The sequence below is a fragment of the Mesoplodon mirus genome (genome assembly GCF_964341445.2).
Source record: "Mesoplodon mirus genome assembly, chromosome: 4".
Classification (NCBI taxonomy): Eukaryota; Metazoa; Chordata; class Mammalia; order Artiodactyla; family Ziphiidae; genus Mesoplodon; species Mesoplodon mirus.
In genome coordinates this window covers 60,047,730-60,067,328 of record NC_138979.1, presented here as the reverse complement: position 1 = coordinate 60,067,328, position 19,599 = coordinate 60,047,730, and the positions used below count along the sequence as shown (strand labels likewise).

Sequence of the window (19,599 nt, the reverse complement as noted above, 5' to 3'; positions counted from 1 at the left end):
GGAGTCTGGATAAAAAAAATCCTCCAGCGATTAACACAGCTATTTTATTCCTCATCGCCGTCCTTGTATCTGGGGCCATCTAATCTGTTAGGATGGCTTTGGTTATTACCTCGTGTTAAGTGGGACTTGGAAGGTCAGGCAGTTAACTAACCACCTAGACAGCAGCTTCCTTGGGCGGCTCCTCCATCCCGACCCACCTCCCCTTCCCAGCCCTCTACCCGGGCTGACTTTAAACCTCCCATTAGCAGTAGTGCTCACGTCCCCCTCTCGACTTGCCTGTGTGCTCAGAAATCCAGGTCATTTGGGCCCAGGAATGGCTAGGTGCATAAGAAAGGAACAGCTGAAACTGTAAATCCATTTTGATTGCTTTAGTGTTGATCCCAGTAGGTGGCCTTGTTGGAGGGCTGGGCTGGACACCTCAAGGCTCAGTCTGGTCCCAGATTCATGGGACGTTGGGTAGTCCTCTTGGCCTCTCTGAGCCTCGGTTTCTCTATCTGTAACATGGCAATATTCCTGCCCAGCCAGCCTCTCCGCTTAGCTAGGAAGACCCCCTGCTCAGAACAGGACCCAGGATCCCAGAGGTTACCTGCTTAACAGGGACCTGCCGCAGAGAGAAGTGGATGCTTGGCCCCTTCCCTGCCTTCACACATTCTCATGCTATCCTCGTCGCTCTTGGCTCTGGCTTTGTGCCCCAGTCTGTGAACGCTTTCTGCTAAAAGGAACCCACGGGGAACCCCTAAGAGCTGGGCTCTTCGCTCTGCAGTGCTCGCTGATATCCAGACTCAGGGCAGAGGGGCCATCCTTGGGCCACTGGAGAATTCCGTGGAAATGAATCGGGACGCTGTCCTGGGCCGGGAGGGGGTGTGGGGCGTCCCGGGGAGAGGCAGTAGGGGCTCACGTGTGTGCACGCGGCCGTGGTGTCGGAGGGAGTGTAGACAAACGTAATCAGCCCTTTGGAAACCAGGTTGTCAACAGATGAGGCCCCGGCAGGAAAGACAGGGCCGTGTCGGAGTGGGAGGGGGGCCGGCTGGATGGGCTGGAAGCTGTCCCAGAGGGGTTAGTCTGGAGTCCAATTAGAGGTAGCTTCATTCATATTTCCTTGCCTAGCTGAAGCAATAAAAAATACTTAGTTTTTTGGCTGCCTGCCAGCCAGAGGCGGGCTGGATCGATGCCGCTAAACGCCTGACAGGACTCTCCTCCGGTAGCAGCGAGGGTTTTCAGCCTGACTGCAGGAGAAGAAAGAGCCCGCTGTTCTCTGAGCCGTGGCCCTGGTCGCGGGGAGAAACACGAGCAGCCGCGCGCCCCCCTTTCCTCCCCGCCTGCCCACCCGAGAGCAGAGGGGCTGGGAGTGCTTCTGCTTAGCACGGGGTGGCCACCGTCAGAGGAACTGAAATGAAATGACGGCGATTTTTCTGCCGGCGCTCGCCCCGGCTAATTGAATCACGGCTGTGCGTGTATCGCCGCCGCGCCTGCCCGGCTGCGGGGGAAGGTTGAGCTGCACTTCCATTATAACCTCCATATTTTCTTCAAGGCTTGATAACTCTGCCATTTTAATTTGCTTCAGGCAGAAGCTTGGCAGGGAAGGGCTGCCCAGAAACCGGCTTTGGGGAGGAAATAAAGTTCTGTGTCTGGTTCCCGCACCACCCCCACCCCCACCCCCCCAGAACACCGTCCCCGGCCTCTGGGGAAGTGGGGAGACTTTCCACCTGCCTCTTGATGCCTTTCTCCTCTGAGCAGACGTCCCTCTGGGTCCCCACGTGGCCTCGTCACACACCCCTGGGGATGGGGATGAAGTGGACTTTGCCTTCCCTCCGGCTGGATTGTGAGCTCCTGGAGGGCAGGGACTGTGTCTTGTTCCTCCACACCTGGCATCCGGCCCCAGGCCTGATCCAGGGCAGGTGCCCTGAAGAGGGTGCTGAGCGAAGCGGGGACGGTGTTGCGTGGTCTCTTAGGAAGGGGCAAACCTCGGCAGCCCCCTAGACGGGGTTGTGACGTTTTTCTCTTGGCACAGAGGTTTGCTGGCAGGTACCCCTGCCCGTAGCTCCTCCCTCCCTGCTCCCAGCCTGGTGCTGGTGGCCACGTGATGCCTGCCGTTCCTGGTTACCTGTCACACCACCAGCCAGGGTCCTCCTCCGTGGGCAGCTCTCCCCTTCCAGCACTGCTCCGTCCCCGGGCCCGCTGGCGGGTGCTTCTCCTGCCTCGCCTGTTGGCCCGCCTTCCCTCTTCCCAGGCCTGAAATTCCAAACTCTTCTCGTCCTCACTTGCTTTGTAGTTGAAGGGAGAACTTGTTAAGTCTCTTCCAGGCCTATAAAACTTGGGTTTCCTTCATGTTGCCTGCTGCTGGGGGACCTTGGGCACGTTGCCCATTGTCTTGGGGCCCCTCCTGTCCCGTCATTACAAAGCAGGGGAGTCTACCTGTCCTCTATACCTTTTCCTGTCTTAAGAGGGGAAAGGCTTCATGACATTGCATTTTCTGTTTCCTTATAACCCTGGCGTTTCTCTAAAGTTGTAGGAGGCCATGCTGTAGTTGAAGGGTGTTCGCACAAAATGCCCCATTGTCCACCTCCACTTAGGAGGCCTGTTGGCACCCCGGCGATCCCCGTCCCGATCAGTCTCCCCGCTCCTGTCGGGTTCAGCAGATGAAGTATCGCACTTGGCCCCAGTTTGTCGGCTCAGATGCATCTTTCGAGACCCAGTGCAGATTCAGCTTATCCATTCTTTGAGCAAATATATATGGCAGGCACAGATGGGCAGTGGAGGACACAGGCGTGACCCCCACCCTCATGAGGCATATAGTCTCATAGGCCAGAGGCAGATGGCCCGTGCTGAGTTAATTATCTAATAGCAGCTACAAAAGAGAATTGTCGTGCTCCCGGGGTCACTCCCAGGGGAACCGAGTCTGGGGAGTTGGGAAGGCGTCCCTGGGGAACCTCCGATGGAGCTGAGACCTGCAGGACACACATGACACCTCAGCTGACCTTCTGAGTCACTTAGCTATGTCAATATGTGCATGAAATGTTCATACTCACTCTCCTTGCTTCCAGAATAACTCGGTGTCGCCCTCGGAAAGCCTACGGGCCAGTGAGAAGCACCGGGGCTCCGCAGACTACAGCATGGAAGCCAAGAAGCGGAAAGCGGAGGAGAAGGACAGTTTGAGCCGATACGTACGTCTGAGAGCGTAGCGGGTTCCGCCGGGGTTTGGATTGGGTGGACTGGGCTGGGGCCTGAGTCGTGGGAGAGTCAGGAAGAGGTGGGGGCAGGAGACGCTGCCGCACCGAGGAGGGCAGGCGGCCCGGGCAGGGGAAGCGTCCACAGACCGATGTCCTGTGAGCCTGAGGACCATGGCCAGGAGGCAGTGGACAGGGAAGTCATCCTGGCCTCCGTGAGGCCTGGGGAGAGCTAGGGGCACCTCCCCCGATGGGCCAAAAACCCCGTGCTGCCATCACGGCCCCCTCAGAACCTCCGGTGTGCTCTGGGGGCCGTCCCTGGCATCCCCACACTTCGACCCTACAGGTGGTCATGGTGTCTGCTCTGTGCCAGGCTGAGCAGGGCTGAGAGCTGGGGCAGAGGGCAGGGGGCGATGCGGTGTGGGACCCAGTGCCCTTGGGCCCGGCCCTCCGTGTTCAGCTACTTGGCCGTTCTGGGGCTTTGGACATGTTGCACAGCCAAAGCCTCAGCTGCGTTTCTGGGAGACAAGGCTAATCACCCCTCCCACACAGTGATGGGAATGATGGAACGAGACCAGTGCACTCACTTGCAAATGGTGATGGATCTCAGGCCAGCTGGAGAGAGGTGTCTGGCTCCAGAGCGACACGTTAAAGCAGGCTTAGAAATATTATAACTGGGCAGGTGTTGGTGAGGCTGCCTGTGGGTGTGGGAGCAGAGTGACCCTGGGGCTGGGCTCTGGGCTAGCAAACAGCAGGGAGAAGAGGTCAGCTTTGGTGGGGCTGAGTGGGGAGAGCGTGGACTTTGGGGTTTGCCCCGGGTTCAGATCCTGGCTGGTGGAAGCAGGGGCGTGGTCTGGGCTCAGTCTGGGGTGGGCGTAGCCTCTCACTGGCTCCTCTCTCCATGCAGGACAGTGACGGGGACAAGAGTGACGATCTGGTGGTGGACGTTTCCAATGAGGTAAGGGCCGGCCCAGGTCGCAGGGCGGCTGTCCCTTGCAGGGTGGTTGGCGATTGCTCCTGTCCTGGGTGGGAGCTGTCGTGTCTCAGCTGTTGCTCCATTACCAGCAGCCCCAGCTGGGTGACGAGGCCTTTGGGGTTGGGGCATCCAGCTGGTCAGGAGGAGGAGGTCAGGGCTTGACTGCCTGGTGGCTGGGCATTCGTGCACACTGCTGGGTTCCTAGGATGGGTCTCCAGAGAGAGACCCCTGAAGATCCCAGGGGAGGGCTGGCTCCCGGTCCCCATGGTCCTCCAGGTCAGCTCTGTTCTCCCCACCACCCCTGGAATCTTGGGGTTGCGAGCCCCCTGGGTCAGGCTTAGCAAGGGAGGGGGAGCTGGAAAGGATCTACCCAGGGCCGAGACCCAGCTGCCCAGCTTGGAATCCTGAACTTGTATTTGATCTTGGGCAGGTCACCTCCACCCACCCAGGCCTCAGTCTCCCCCCATCTGTGGGATGAAGGGGTCAGACTAGGTCATTAAAAACTCATTGTCCCCACTTGGGACCAGGCTCTTTTCCCATGCCCCGTGCCTACTCCCTTCCCGTCCCCAGAGCAGAGAAGACTCCAGGCTCGTCACTGCTCAGCACATCCCCACATCACTTGTGTTTTTAGGACCCAGCGACGCCCCGGGTCAGCCCGGCACACTCCCCTCCTGAAAACGGGCTGGACAAGGCCCGTGGCCTGAAGAAGGACGCTCCCACCAGCCCCGCCTCGGTGGCCTCCTCCAGCAGCACGCCCTCCTCCAAGACCAAAGACCTTGGTCATGTATGTGGGGTCTGCCCCTGGTGCCGCAGAGGCTGGGAGAGGGTGGGGAACGTGGGGGCAGAGGGAAAAGGTTCTGGAAAAGGGTCTGGATCTGGAGTGGTGCTAAGTGGAAGGCAGAGGGCTGGAGTAGAAAGCACATGGATTGGGGCTTGGCCTGGGTTCAAATCCTGGCTTTACCACTTACAGGCTGAGCCCTGTGCTTATTATTAGTTAACGTTTCTAAGCCTTGGTTGCTGCATCTATTAAATGGGAACAATTACCACAGTCCCTGCCAAACAAGATTGGGCAAGAATTGAGGAGCTGTGGGGCAGAAGATTCAGAGCTGGGTCCAGCACTGGGCTTCATGTGGTGCCCAGCTCTTGGGAGAAAGGAATCTTCATGGCTTCCCTTGGTCTCTGCATCTACCCTCTTCAGAATGACAAATCCTCCACCCCTGGGCTCAAGTCCAACACACCAACCCCAAGGAACGATGCCCCAACTCCGGGCACCAGCACGACCCCGGGACTCCGGTCGATGCCGGGCAAACCTCCAGGCATGGACCCGATAGGTATAATGGGTAGGCACGATGGGGCTGGGCTGACCATGTTTGAGGGGAGGGGGTCTGCCCCAGGCCAGGGCTAGGGCCTCACAGATGGGGGCCAGGGAGGGGGGTCAGAGTCAGGGCTCTCCCAGGGCCCGTCTCTGGGGGACTTGGTCAGGTTTGAGAAGGAGGTGAGTGCCTGGTGCTTCAACACCGATGTCAAGGATTACTGGAGCCATCGTGCACTAGATGTGTGGAAGGAGCTTCAGACAGATCAGGACACCAATGATCTGTCTGCCTCTGCTGTTGGTTCTGTGAGGCTCTGAACAACTCCCTCCTCTGGGCCTCCGAGTCCTGCTCTATAGAAAGCGATGGTCACATCTCTCAGCTCGAACCTTCTTAGGCTGTGAAGATGGGGTTCTCTGGTAGGTGGGTTCAGTCCCGGAGGACTGCCTGGAGTAGGCAGCTTTAGAACACAGGAAGGATTGCTGCTGGGTGGGGAGGCAGCCTGGTGGCCTGAGCTTTGCCCCTGATGGAGGCGTGGGGCCCACTGCCCTTGGTGGCCTCTCCCAGCTGACGCCCGCCTCCTTGCAGCCTCGGCCCTGCGCACGCCCATCTCCATCACCAGCTCCTACGCTGCACCCTTTGCCATGATGAGCCACCATGAGATGAACGGCTCCCTCACCAGCCCCAGCGCCTACGCCGGCCTCCACAACATCCCACCCCAGATGAGCGCGGCTGCCGCCGCCGCCGCTGCCGCCTATGGCCGATCGCCAATGGTGAGCTTTGGAGCTGTACGTAGACCTTTTGGCTCCTTTTTTGGGGGGACTGGGTAAGGAGCGGGGGAGTTGGAGGGGGTGAGGGTGGCCCTTCCTGCACACCAAAGGGGACCTTCCGGGCCCAGTGACCAGGCAGCTAGCTGCCTTTGGGGCAGAGTGTTTATTAGGAGTAAGAGTGGAACACACTTGGGGGTCAGCAGACCTGGGTCCCACCCCGCCTGCCCGTCAGTCGCCATGTGACCTCACACAACACAGCCTCCCTGGGCTGCCCCTTTCCATCTGGGAAGCGGGGCTGACACCTCTCTTTCTGGGCTCTGTGGGGGTGGGAATCCCACGGTGAGTCGGGCGATTTCCACGAGGCAGGGACTTGGCAAATGGGGCAGCCCATTATACCAAGATTTGTCTGCCGTTTACTGAGAGCAGTTCAGACTGGAGAGGTGGGTCCTCTTCCAGGAGACGGTTTCTCTCTTGATCTCCTGAACCCAGGTTGGCCTCCTCTCCACATGACAAGCCCACTGGGACACCAGGGGAGGGAACAAAGTGAGGAGGGGCCCGCTCGGCCTTGCAGAGCAGGGAGAATGAGCTGCGGGTGGGAGTGGAAGATAACTGGTTCAGAGTTCGGGGTCTGGACCATCATCCTGTTCCTGCCGTTGTCCTGGACAAGGCACTTGGCCCTCCTGGGCCCGTGCTCTCTCTGGAACAAGGGGCTGTGCTCTGCCCAGCTGTCTCGGGTTCTGAAGAGGCAGCGCCGTGCGGGTGGGACAGGAGGTGGTGAAAGAGGAAGCCGTTGGGGGGGGGGATGTATAGTGGGGGGACATATGGCGGCACCCCTCACTAAGGGCTGGCCTGGCCTTGCCTTACAGGTTGGGTTTGACCCTCACCCCCCGATGCGGGCCACGGGCCTGCCCTCCAGCCTTGCCTCCATTCCTGGTGGAAAACCGTAAGCTTTGGCTATTTTTTGCTTCTTGGGGAGGGCAGGGGAGAGCACACCACCCACCCGCCCATCCCCTGCCCTGGTGGACCTCCCCTGAGGAAAGGTGTCTGCCCCTCTCGGGGTACCCATAGGCCAGGTTGCAACCCCAGCAAAGCTGCCTGGCCATGCCGCACTCCTGAACGGCCCCCAGGCTCCCTCTGAAAGGGGAACGAGACAGGGCTGGGGTGGAGGATGTGGTCCCTGGGCTCTGAGAGGGCAGGAACACTTCGGACACTGCAGTCTCCCAACCAAGTGCCGTGGAGCTGCCCTGGCCTTGGGGGGCTCCTGTGGGTTCTGCCCACAGCTGGCACCTAAAACAGCAGGCCAACCACACAGGCTCACCCCTGGCTCTGATGTGCACCCTGTGACTCATTTGGAGGGTCGCAAACAGGTTTTTCTCCCTAATGCCACCGGCTCCTAGAGGAGGGGTGGCGTTCAAGCTGGGTCCTTTCTGGAGTCAGCGTGTTCAGGATTCTGTAGATGGCGGGGAAGGGTGTCCCACGGCCAGTTTGGGGTCAGCAGCCTGGTTTGGAGCAAGGATCTGTAAGTGGGGGCAGAAGCCAAGGTCAGACTCTGCAGCAGTTTCCGGCCCGGTGGAGCCAGGCCGAGGAGGTTAGGGTTACCAGTTGCCCTCAGATCTGGGGAGAGGGGACAGCTGGAGGCAGGGAGGCCAGGCAGGGGCGGGTGTCAGTCAAACTGGGTGGGAGCTGTGCAAACTGTTAGAGGATTGGAGATGGCAGAAGTGTGGTTCTCCCCTCCCAGAGCCTACTCTTTCCATGTGAGTGCTGATGGGCAGATGCAGCCCGTGCCCTTCCCCCACGATGCCCTGGCAGGCCCCGGCATCCCCAGGCACGCCCGGCAGATCAACACACTCAGCCACGGGGAGGTGGTGTGTGCGGTGACGATCAGCAACCCCACGCGGCACGTCTACACAGGTGGCAAGGGCTGTGTGAAGATCTGGGACATCAGCCAGCCGGGCAGCAAGAGCCCCATCTCCCAGCTGGACTGCCTGGTGAGGATCCCAGGGCTGCGGGCATCCCTTCCACCTGGTCTAGGAGAGTGGGGCAGCCAGGGGGAGAGCCCCATCCCCCCGGCCAGGTGCAGCCCTGTATTGGCTGGGCGACTTTGGGCAAGCTGGCAAACCTCCCTGAGCCCCACTTTCATCGTCTGTAAGGGGAGGTGATGCTGACCTCCAGGGGTTTGTGAAGAAGTGAGTGAAAGTTTGAAAGGGGGGTGAACGAGGAGTGAGTGAGGAGTGGGGTCGGACTGGCAGCTGCCTTCAGTAAGGGCAGGAAGTGGGCAGAAGCGGCCAGGGCGCTCAGTGTTGTGGACCCTCCTGGTCCCCAGGAGGGCAGGTGGGTGGGGCTGAACACTGCCCCTTCCCCCTCCAGAACAGGGATAACTACATCCGCTCCTGCAAGCTGCTCCCCGACGGGCGCACGCTCATCGTGGGCGGCGAGGCCAGCACGCTCACCATTTGGGACCTGGCTTCACCCACGCCCCGCATCAAGGCCGAACTGACATCCTCGGCTCCGGCCTGCTACGCCCTGGCTATCAGCCCCGACGCCAAAGTCTGCTTCTCCTGCTGTAGCGACGGGAACATTGCCGTGTGGGACCTGCACAACCAGACCCTGGTCAGGTTAGGCACGGGATGGGGCGGGAGTCCTTGTCCTCGGGAAGGCCTCGCTGGCCGTGCCTGGTATCTTTGCTGCGACTGGCCTGTCCGAGGTGCTGTGGGCCAGCCGGAACAGCGTGGGCGAGGGCACCCAGGTGAGAAAACAGCTTGTGCCAGATGCCCGGCATGGGTAGAGGATGGAGGGCTCCTTGGCCCAGGAGCTTGCACAAGGCTCTGGGGAGAAGGGGAGCTGGAGCAGGCCTGGGAGTGTGGGACTCAGATGAGTGGATACACACAGAGGGCAGGAGAAGGAGAGGCGTTGAGACCAGAGTGGAGGAGCAAGTACCTCTTGGTGGTTAAGTGTGGGGCCTCGGGAGCAAAGCTGCAGGGTTTCAATCTTGCCTCCGTGTGACCTTGTGCAAGTCACTTAACCTCCGTGCCTCGGTTTCCCCTGCATGCAACGGGCGGGGTGAAGCCCCTTCCTTAGAGTCGGACCCCAGCGCCGGGCCCAGCATTGGCCCTCAGTGCAGTGTGGCTGTCTGCGTTAGTCATAGCACCATGCAGCTGGTTTATGGCCTCAGCCACGTGGTTCATGCGGGGTGACAAGGATGGATCAAGCATGCAAATTGAGGAGGCATGGGGTGTCGGGCTAAGGGGGGGTTCCCCTGTTAACGTACCTGCTCTCCCAGAACTGCCCCTGCCCAAGACCCTTGAGCAGAATAGGAGAGGGGCCCAGGCCTGGCTCTGCTGCAAGCTCCCCAGGGGACGATGGACCTCAGTTTCCTGTTCTGCTCGGGCAGAGCTGGCCTGCCCCCTGGGATGGCTGTCCGCTTGGCATCGGTTCTTCCCCGGAGTTCACCCCCATCCCTGCCTGGCCTTCCTAGGCAGTTCCAGGGCCACACGGATGGGGCCAGCTGCATAGACATCTCCCACGACGGCACCAAGCTGTGGACCGGAGGCCTGGACAACACCGTGCGCTCCTGGGACCTGCGGGAGGGCCGGCAGCTGCAGCAGCATGACTTCACCTCCCAGGTGTGCCCCCGAGACCCCCCCCTTCCCTCCATTGGAGCAGCGTGGGGCCTTCCCTCCCCAGGTCCCAGTGGCTGAGTCAGGGGACAAAGGGGCCCTCACACCTGGTTGTTGCAAAGGGACCTGAGACCAACCTGAGCCATCTGGGAAGGCTTCCTGGAGGAAGTGGCAATGAAACAGAATCGACAAGGCTTTGGAGTTGGACACACTTGACCCAACGGCTTGGATTTGATTCCCAGCTCCTCTACTGTTGAGCACTTTGGCCTTGGTTTTCTTACGTGGGATGGGAATAGTCATAGCTACCTCATGGGTGCGGTGGGAGCACCCGAAATGGTCCCTCTAAAAGCCTTAGCTGTAAGCCTGGCTCATAGACAGCCTTCTATAAGTGCCAGGTATTAGTGTTTTTTGTTGTCATTTTATTACTTGTTTTAATATTTTCATCTTGCTATTCAATACGTTAGTGTTTTATTTACTCATATGTTTCTTAAGGAAAGGCAGAAGTCACTGAGGCAGAGAGGATAACTGTGAAGGTGAAATGTCTGTGCCACCTCTGAGTTTGCTCCGCCACTTACTTTCTAGAGTCAGCAACCTCTCTGGGCCTCAACTTCGTCACCTATCAAATGGGGATGGAACATGAGATCCCATTCCCCTGGGTTATCGGGCTTGGCTTTGCAAATGGCAGGTGGGGAGGTGCTGGGGGAAGGAGTGGTGGGACGCTGAGTTTTCAGGGTCCCAGAGCAGGGCCTTTGAGGAACCCCCACCCCTGTGGCTCCGGAGGATGCTGATCTCCTTATGCCCCTCCCCCACAGATCTTCTCGCTGGGTTACTGCCCCACCGGGGAGTGGCTGGCCGTGGGCATGGAGAGCAGCAACGTGGAGGTGCTACACCACACCAAGCCCGACAAGTACCAGCTGCACCTGCACGAGAGCTGCGTGCTGTCCCTCAAATTCGCCTACTGCGGTGAGCCTGGGGGAGTGGGAGCCCCGGGAGGCCTGGCCTGCCCTCTGTGCATAGATGCGGCCCAAAGCTTAGAGAAGGGCCAGCGCCCCAAAGTGAGCACGGTCCCAGAACCAGGCCCCCCGACCCTGACCAGTACCCGCCCCCATCTGGCATCCCCCCCTGCATCCTCGGATGCAGATACTGCCACAGGGTACCAAGCACTTGTGAGACCAGGCCAGAGCCAGACCTTGCTGGCTTGGGGCAAAGGAACAGTACTCACAGCCCTGCCAGCAGTGCTTCCAGGTGACGGTTCAGACCCCAGGCTTTGGTGGCCATAACTCTGGATTGGAATATCTGCCGGCCCACTTTTATATATATATATATATATATATATATATATATATATAAATTTATTTTACTTTTTTAAAAATTCAGTTATTTCTTTTTGGCTGCATTGGGTCTTCGTTGCTGCGCGCAGGCTTTCTCTAGTTGCAGCGAATGGGGGCTACTTTTTGTTGCGGTGGGCGGGCTTCTCACTGCGGTGGCTTCTCTTGTTGGGGAGCATGGGCTCTAGGCACACGGGCTTCAGTCGTTGTGGCACGCGGACTCAGTAGTTGTGGCTGTGCAGCTCTGATGCGTCCCGTCCTCTCTAAACCCCGACGGGTCTTTCTGTGGACCAGGAATTGCAGGCACCCCACGTGGCTTTGGGAACCCTGGGGCATTAACGCAGGCGGAGCCCTGGCAGCGCAGCTGCAGCGATCCCCGCCTTCAGCTGGGTCTTCAGCCACTCAGAGCTTTGTCATTCCTAGTACTTCCTGCTGTCTTCCAGTAGTAGAATCGAGATGGATCAGTCGACCTCAGTGGCTTTAAAAAGAATCTTTTGGGGCCTCCCTGGTGGCGCAGTGGTTGAGAGTCCGCCTGCCGATGCAGGGGATGCGGGTTCGTGCCCCGGTCTGGGAGGATCCCATATGCCGCGGAGCGGCTGGGCCCGTGAGCCATGGCCGCTGGGCCTGCGCATCCGGAGCCTGTGCTCCGCAACGGGGGAGGCCACAACAGTGAGAGGCCCGCATACCGCAAAAAGAAAAAAAAAAAAAAAAAAAAAAAAAAAAAAAGAATCTTTTGGGCAGTGTAATCCCTGTGATTAACTGCAGATCCTCCCTTTCTCCGTCCCAGCCTGCCCACCCCTCCCCTTGATTGCAGAGGAAGGCATTCTCTGGGTGTTGATGTTTGTGTTACTGTGTCTCGGTTACAAAATGTCTCTCACAAGTGAAGAGTTGGCCCAGCACTGGTTAGCGGTTCACACTGTGTTTCCATGGCAGCCGGCCATGTATGGGGCGGGTCTCACTTTAGAGGGCAGCAGCCCACAACCTGATGTTTCCTTTGCCTCCCGCCTGCAGGCAAGTGGTTTGTGAGCACTGGGAAAGATAACCTTCTCAACGCCTGGAGGACACCGTATGGAGCCAGCATATTCCAGGTACCACCCGCCATCCAAGCACCCCTCCTGATTCTGCCCAGAGTCAGGGCCCGTCCGCGGCGATGGGGGCAGGGGTGGGGGAGGTAAAGCAGAACTTGCCCCGGCCTCTTCCAGCCCCTATCTGCCAGGGGTCCAGGATGGGTTCTCCAGAGGCAAGGGCTTGGACTTGGGCACATCAGTGGGCCGTACACTCTGCTGCTAATGGCATCTGACCCCTCAGGGTGAGGGCTTTTAAGCAGGGGCTCTTGTAGGATTTCTAGAGCAAGGAGAAGTGAAAACATGCTCTTGGCTTTGGCCTGCACGCTGAGCCCTCGCAGGAGGTGTGCTGGGCATTTGAGCAAACTGGGCAGTTTTTTTTCTGAGCAGTGTTGTCTGATACTCAAGTAAGTTCGTATTTCATCTCAACACTTTCAAGTAGGGAGAGAGGTGGGGCAGGAGAAAGATCCAGAAGGAAATGGGAGAGAAGGAAGAGGCTTTCTGTGAGTTTTCAAGACCTGCGGCCTGATGCTGCACCCCCTCACTTGGTCACTCACTCACACGCTGCCACACACACAGACGCACACACATACAGAGACATGCCACACATACACACACACACACAGTCACACTTTTGCTCTCAGAGCCAACAAGCCACTTTCTGGATTCAGGCTAGAAGTCTGGCATCTAGTGTGTCACACACGTAACTTTCAAGTCTCCAGTTGTACTGCATGCTTCAAAACTCAGGTGCAAATCCTGTTTCTTAGCTCACCAGGCTGAGGGTCTGGCCTGTTGACACCTGCTCCCAGCTCAGAAAAGCTTCTTCCTGTTTGTAAACTCAGGATCAAAGCTCACGAGGTTCAAGTGCCCTGTTTTGCTCCTCAGAGGCTGTAAAGATCACGTTGGGCCCTGTTAACGAGCTTTTCCTTGTGGGGAAGCAGGTGGAAGGGGCCCCTCTAACGGGAAGCGCTGTGTTTGAAGGCCTTGCAGTGTGGGCTCCAGGGCGGGCAGAGGGCGGTTGAATTCAGAGAGCACTGAAAGGGCGTCCAGTACCCACAAAGTGAATTTCTATCCTTTCTCTCGCCGCCCTCTCTTGCCTCTCCTTCTCCAGTCTAAGGAATCCTCATCTGTCTTGAGTTGTGACATTTCGGCGGATGACAAATACATTGTAACAGGCTCTGGTGACAAGAAGGCCACGGTTTATGAGGTCATCTACTAAACAAGGACTGTAACAGGGCTGTCAAACTCTGGGAGAAACAGACTCAGCTGTGCCAGGGAGACCCCGGCGAGGGGCTCTGTGGACGTGGAGGATGGGCGGCGAGCGGGCCAGCGCTGTGCTCCGGCGGCTGAGAAGGTGCCCCCGTCACAGTCGGGACTCCCAGGCGTGGATTGATGGGACTCACGGACTCTGATGGATTTCTCCTCTCCTCCCCTTAACGATCCTGGCAGATGTTACACATAGATTTATTCGGGGGCTCGTGGCTCCGGCTCCCCACAGACGCCCTCATGAATCTTTCCTTCCCCTTTTGTTTTTGATGTGTTCCCCTGCCCTGGCTCGGGGACACTGGAGCGTGGCCCACATGTTTGTGCCAGGGGAGGGGGGGGTTCACGTCCCTGACTGTGCAGCGCACAAGGTTTGTGAAAAGTGTAAATAACAGACTCCTATCTCGGACTGGTCAGCTGGGGGGAGGAGGCCCCTTCCCACCGGCAACGCCAGCCGTGTATTTCGCCTGCTGTATTTGTAATCCACTCGTGGTGGTGGCTTTTTTCTTTTTTTTTTTTTAAAAAAAAAAAACAAAAAAAACAAAAGTTCCCATCGGGAAGGGAAAGCAGGGAGCCGGGTGCAGAATGGAGAGGGAGTAGAAGCGGGAGAAAACTCCTAGGGTGGAGGAGAGGCACTAAGGCTGGCCACCAGGTTGGCTGTCAGGTACCCCCCTGGACAAGTGTATCTCCATGTGGACCTGGGAATCGTTTGGGGCGTGTCAGGACCAAGCTCCAGACAGACTGACGGACTGACAGAGCTTGAGATGGGTGCCAGCCCGGGCTGACGGCAGCAGAAATGGTGGGTTTTTCTGTAGTCTCCTGAGCTCCATGCTCCCCTTTCAGGTGTCTGACCCCCTGTCTGTCTCTCTCTCTCCCTTCCTCTCTCCCTCCCTCCCTCCCACCCCGACCTCCATCTCTCTTTGGTGCACATTTGGTTATCGTGATGAGAAATGGAAGTTCAAAGCCACTCTGTCTCCGGCCCTTCTTAATCTTCGGACACAACCTAAAAAGGACACAAAGTTAGAGGAAAGCATAGCAACTCAGCTCAGGGAGCTACCAGAGAAAAAATAGCAACTGATGTGGGTGCTTTTTTTTTTTTTTTTTTTTTAATTTGAATAAAAGGAATTAGAAGTGATGTCCTTTCATAAAATGCCTTCTCTCCCCTTTCCTGCCTCTGACCTCCTCCTCTCTCCTTAGAGGGAAAGTGTGTATTTAACCTGCAGAGCTGTGAGTCTGAGGTTTATCTCCCCCCTGCCTGGGGAGAGGGGACTTGGGGTTGGGCTGGGGGCACACTGGGCTGACTTCTTGTAGCTTCCCATCTCTTGTAGGAGCCCAGACAGCTTACAGGTAGAATATCATCTCCTGCAGGTGCCACTTTTTGGTACCAAAATGTTCTGAGGTATTAGGATTTTGGTGGGTTTTTGGTCTTTCGGTTTTTTTTTTTTTTTCCTTTTTTCCTTTTGGTCTTATTTTTTCTTCTAAGGAAAAGCTAAAGGCCGTCGTGAGTCCTGGTGGTGGGCTCTCCATGGATGTAGCATATGGAAGATAATTTTTATACTGCATTTTTATGGATTATTTTATAATGTGTGATTCTGTCTGGTGAGAAGGAAGGAGGGGCTCTGGTGAACCACGCCCTACCCCCCCCCCGCCGCCCCTCTTGTTTCTGGGTGAGCCCCTCCCCCGACCTGGCATGGGAGGCTGCAGAGACGGGTTGGGGAGGCATATCCTGAGTCTGTCTCTCTCTCTCTTTCTCTCTCCCTCTCTCCCTCCTCTCTCTCTGGGTCTCAGATGCTCAGCTGCCACCTCTTGTTAAGGCTCTCCCCACAAGGGAGGGCGAGGGTGGAAGACAAGTTGATTCCTGAAGAAAAGAGAAAATGAAAAGTCATTGTAATGAGCTGTTTTTATATTTTTAAAAGTTACTATTTAAAGGTTGGTTTGATTGTTGCGTTTTAATTGCCTCCCCCCCACCACAAGAAGAGAGTGGGGCGCGCTGTCACCCCCGTGTCCTGGATCCTGGGCAGCTTCCTTTGTCATCCATAAACGTGAGCTCTTCTCTCTTCAAAGCACTGCCATGCTGCCCCCCCCCTAAAAAGTGATCGCACAGGACAGTTAAGGGGAGTGCTTAACTTCCCCTGAGGGGAAGCCCACAGGTAACACCAAAGTCCCATACAGCTGTCACTGCAAAACTTTTTGGGAAAAAAATGAAGTGTGATGAACTTCCAGCGGAATTGCAAAGTGTCTGTGACGTCACATCAGGACCCTGAAAACCTCCACCGTCTTTTTTAAGCTTAAATTCAGATGTTGTGGGCTGACCCCGCTCTCTCATTCACTAAGGGTGCGTTTCTGAAGGAGGAGGGATTTATTGACAGAAGGGGCAGGATAGGAAATGCAGGGCAGTGCCCTCAGGGCGGCAGGGCTGGCCTGGGATGGTTCCCAGGCTCTTGGCTGTCATGCAGCCATGGGCAAAATCTCTCTAGAACTAGGGACTAACATGGTTTCCAACTCCGTGTTTTGTCAGTCATTGTAAATCAGCACAAACAATTGCCTACTGTTACTTCATACAAGAAAGGGAGTTGAACATTTGAAAAAAGGAGTGACGATCAGGATAAAGCAGTCTATTCTAAGCCTAGAAAGGACAGCTGGACTGCACACACACGGGTCATTTATCTGGAGCCGGTTGTCCTCTCAGACTTCCAGCGGAGAAGCTTCCAGCAGGTAGCAAGAATGCCCATCTGGGGCTACAGTTTGGCTGACAGCTCTGTCTTGTACTGGTTGCACAAACTTGAGTAAAAGCATCACCCCTTTGAACCACACTTTCCTTGTTTGTCCGGGTCTGATCGTCACAGTGGAGGGCCAGAGGGGCCAGAGGGCAGGCCCTGGCCAGAAAATTCTGTGTTTGCCCAGTGGGTTGCCCATCGGTGCCGAGATAGGGTTGGAGTTGAGGCTTGCATGCCCCAGCAGGTAGAAGAGGAAAACGTCTCTCATAATGCTCACCTCCAGTCTTGTGCTGCTGGGAGTGAAGGCCAATGTCAGGTCCATTTCTGAGAAGGGGAGGCGACCTACCTCAGAAAGGCTGTTCTACCAAGATTTCCTGGGCACAGTCGAGGATGGAGACATGTCCAAGTTGCAGGCCGAGCGCTAGAAGCTCACAGTCGAGGGTGGGGAGAGACATTTGACCTGCGAACGTGCGGTTGGGGACACATCCCTGGGCACCAGCTGCTGGTGCCTTGACCCCTTCCCGTCATCACGGCCACTGTCCTGAAAGGAGCTCACCAAGCCTCTCCACGCTGAGCCTCACACTGCGCCTGCTTCCTCCCTTCCTCTCTCCCCCACCCACCGCTGCCCTCCCATTCCCACACTTCCCACCGCGCAGAACCTCAGCTCCCCCTCCTCCTGAAGCCAAAGCTGCGTCTTACTGCTCTGCAGGTGATTCCTTTGCACTCTGAGGTTTGTGAGGCCTCTTGGAGTCTTTGGGGAGAGACCCAAGTATTGTAAACAATCTGACTTCCATCCTTAATCCCCCGAGCTTGCCCATACCTCCTCTTCCACAGGATGGTAGAAAGCCTTGATAGCATTTTTTTAGTCCTTTTCAAAGTCACCCCCTAACTATTGCTGCAAAAATCCAGGCTCATACTAATTGCAGCATTTCACACACCTGTTTGCACAGCTAGACTAGTTTCCCTGGAGGGCAGCACCCAGGACTTCATAGGCTCAGGGCAGTACTAGTGAATAAAGGATGAGCTTTCACTGGCTTGAGATTATCCCATTTCTCAGGGCGAGTGGGCTGTCCCAGTGCTCAGCACTGAAGCCCAGAGAAGGGACTGGTTTCTGCAGTTCTTCAGTTCTGTTGTGCTGCCTTTGCTCAAAACAAGGAGATCTGTTTGAAACACATGGAGAGGGCGTGGTTGTCAGAAGCCAGCTTTCACGGTTTTGGGTCACATCAGGTTACGTACAAGAGTCCAGGCCAGACCAAGCTGGGGCAGTGACTATCCTAAGACCAGGTCACCCTCAGGCCTCTCTCTGAGTCACTGCCATCCCTGTTCCCTACCCCTAGGCAGCCCAGACCCCAGCAGGGGCAGTGACTGTCCTAACTTACAGGGTCTACGGGAAGGAACAGATACAGAGATCTGGATGCTGGAGCTGTAAGTGTTATTGGCAAGACCCTTAAATGTTACGAACTGCCCACGGGCTCTCCCGCGATGCTGGAGCGTAAATTTTTTTTCGAGAACACAGTGTTTGAGCTATTTTTAACATAAAGTATAGCAAACAAACCTGATGAACCTTTTTTTATTTACATGGTTATGCATCATTTGATTTGTTTATGACAACAATAGAAAATAAAGTGTACTCTATAAAATGTACCGTACTCTATAAAATGTACCGTACTCATGAAGTATTTTTAAATGTTACACCAAAATTGGACCTTTTGTATTTGAAGAGACATCTATCCTGAGACCTTGGTTTGATAGATAGGACAGTTAAGGCCCAGAAAGGGTAAGTAACCCACCATGAGACACAGCCTGAGCTGAGATTGTGACTCATACCTCCCCCTCCCCTAAACTCAGTAACCCACCCTTAGTGAAGGAGCTGCCTGGTGGGCAGGACTGAATGATACTGTTTGGAGGATTAGTATCCAGGGGATGAGGCTCCTGCCTCTTCTTCAAGAGGACTGGTGAGGAAATTCCTCATGGAAGGGAGATGGCCCACAGTAGTCATGGAAGTCAAGTCATCCCGCCTTGAGAACATTCTAGAACTCACCCACCCATCTTGCCCATGCTTCCATCCATCCATCCATCCATCACCCACCCACTCACTCATCTACTCATTTCTTCAGCCATCCATCTATCCACCCATCCATCCAACCAACGTTTCTATAGTGAGAACCTAACGTGTGCCAGGCATGGTCCTGGGTGCTGGGATGCAAAGATCAGTAAGACACAATGCCTGCCCTCCCCACAGAGCTCTCAGCCAGCTGGGAGAAACAGTCACATAAACTGACAACTGCCACTCCATGAGATATGTGAAGGCACAAACCAGAAGATGCCACTTCACATAGCTGAGACATTACCCAGGGCGTGGAGTCAGAGCAAGGGGTTCTTGGAAGGAGTGAGCTGAACTGAGGCTTGAAGAATGCAGAGGTACCATGCCCAAGGGAGGTGGGGAGGAGAGTGTTCCGGACAGAAGGAACAGCATGTGCTAAGGCCTGGGGTCAGAGGGCATCTCCTTCCCTGTGCCCCTCCCCCACCCCACCTAGCTCTCCCCTCTGCCTTGTTCTAGCTCCAGTCCAGCTTGTTAAAGTCCCAGTTCCTGCTGCCTCTCCCTGGCCAGTCTCCTCCCACACAGAAGCCAGGCTCAGATTCAGGTCAAGCAGGCTGGTGAAACTCAGGAGGAGGGAGCTGCAGAGGCCAGAGTTCCGGCCTGAGCCAGGAGGGGCAGGAGGACGAGGAGGAAATAAAGGGGGTGAGCTGCAGTTCAAGACTGCCCGTGAGGGGTCCCAGGCTCTAGGTCCCCACCTCATTTAACATCCAAAGACTTGGGGTTCTGTGCACTGGATCACTGGACGTGATCTGGGTCCCTTACCTGGCTGATACACTCACGCGGGACCTTTATAAATTGCACATCTGTCCTCGCCACTCCCCTGTTCCGAGCCCCTCGGTGGCCCTGGGCAAGCACAGTGTCTGAACTTTTAACTTGTCCCCAGGCCCAGCCATGCATCTCTAGAGTCATGTCTCACCTTTTCTCCTGTTTGACCTTACACACGAGTCACACATGCCTCCGATGCCCTGAGAAGCCACGCTCTGATTTGAGGTTTCGTATGTGTTTCTCTTCCAGCCAGGAATGCCCTACATCCATCTTCAAACCCCTGCTCATTCTTTAGGACTCAGTTTCAGTTTCACTTCTAGGAAGCCCTTTCCTGAGCCCCAGCTTCTCTAGTCTAAACTGGCTGTGTCTCCTCTGTGCCGTTGGAGCATCCTCTGCCAGCTCTCTGTGGCACATACTATGCATGGTCTATTGTGGCTATTAGTTTAATGATATCATCCTCTCTCCTGATGTCCACCTGGCCCTCCCACCAGGCAGTGAGCTCCAAGAGCAGGGACTGTTTC

The 19,599-nt window shown here is 56.4% G+C and overlaps 1 protein-coding gene across 8 annotated transcripts in view; it reads left to right on the top strand.

Annotated features, from left to right (window-relative positions):
* The window catches only part of TLE3 (TLE family member 3, transcriptional corepressor), a 47,297-nt gene extending 33,287 nt beyond the window's left edge, over positions 1–14,010 (top strand). For 2 of the 8 annotated variants that reach the window (XM_082616695.1, XM_082616691.1), the window contains exons 9-20: positions 3,045–3,164; positions 4,075–4,125; positions 4,775–4,927; positions 5,342–5,474; positions 6,042–6,226; positions 7,090–7,166; positions 7,962–8,211; positions 8,591–8,838; positions 9,699–9,846; positions 10,653–10,803; positions 12,180–12,256; positions 13,344–14,010. In XM_082616695.1, the coding sequence (XP_082472821.1) occupies positions 3,045–3,164; positions 4,075–4,125; positions 4,775–4,927; positions 5,342–5,474; positions 6,042–6,226; positions 7,090–7,166; positions 7,962–8,211; positions 8,591–8,838; positions 9,699–9,846; positions 10,653–10,803; positions 12,180–12,256; positions 13,344–13,451 (1,701 nt within the window). In that variant the 3' untranslated portion in view covers positions 13,452–14,010. Of the gene's footprint in view, positions 1–3,044; positions 3,165–4,074; positions 4,126–4,774; positions 4,928–5,341; positions 5,484–6,041; positions 6,242–7,089; positions 7,167–7,961; positions 8,212–8,590; positions 8,839–9,698; positions 9,847–10,652; positions 10,804–12,179; positions 12,257–13,343 lie in introns of all 8 variants that reach the window. The other 6 variants (XM_082616693.1, XM_082616689.1, XM_082616694.1 and 3 more) reach the window with 3 other exon arrangements.
* The last annotated feature ends 5,589 nt before the right edge of the window (positions 14,011–19,599 follow it).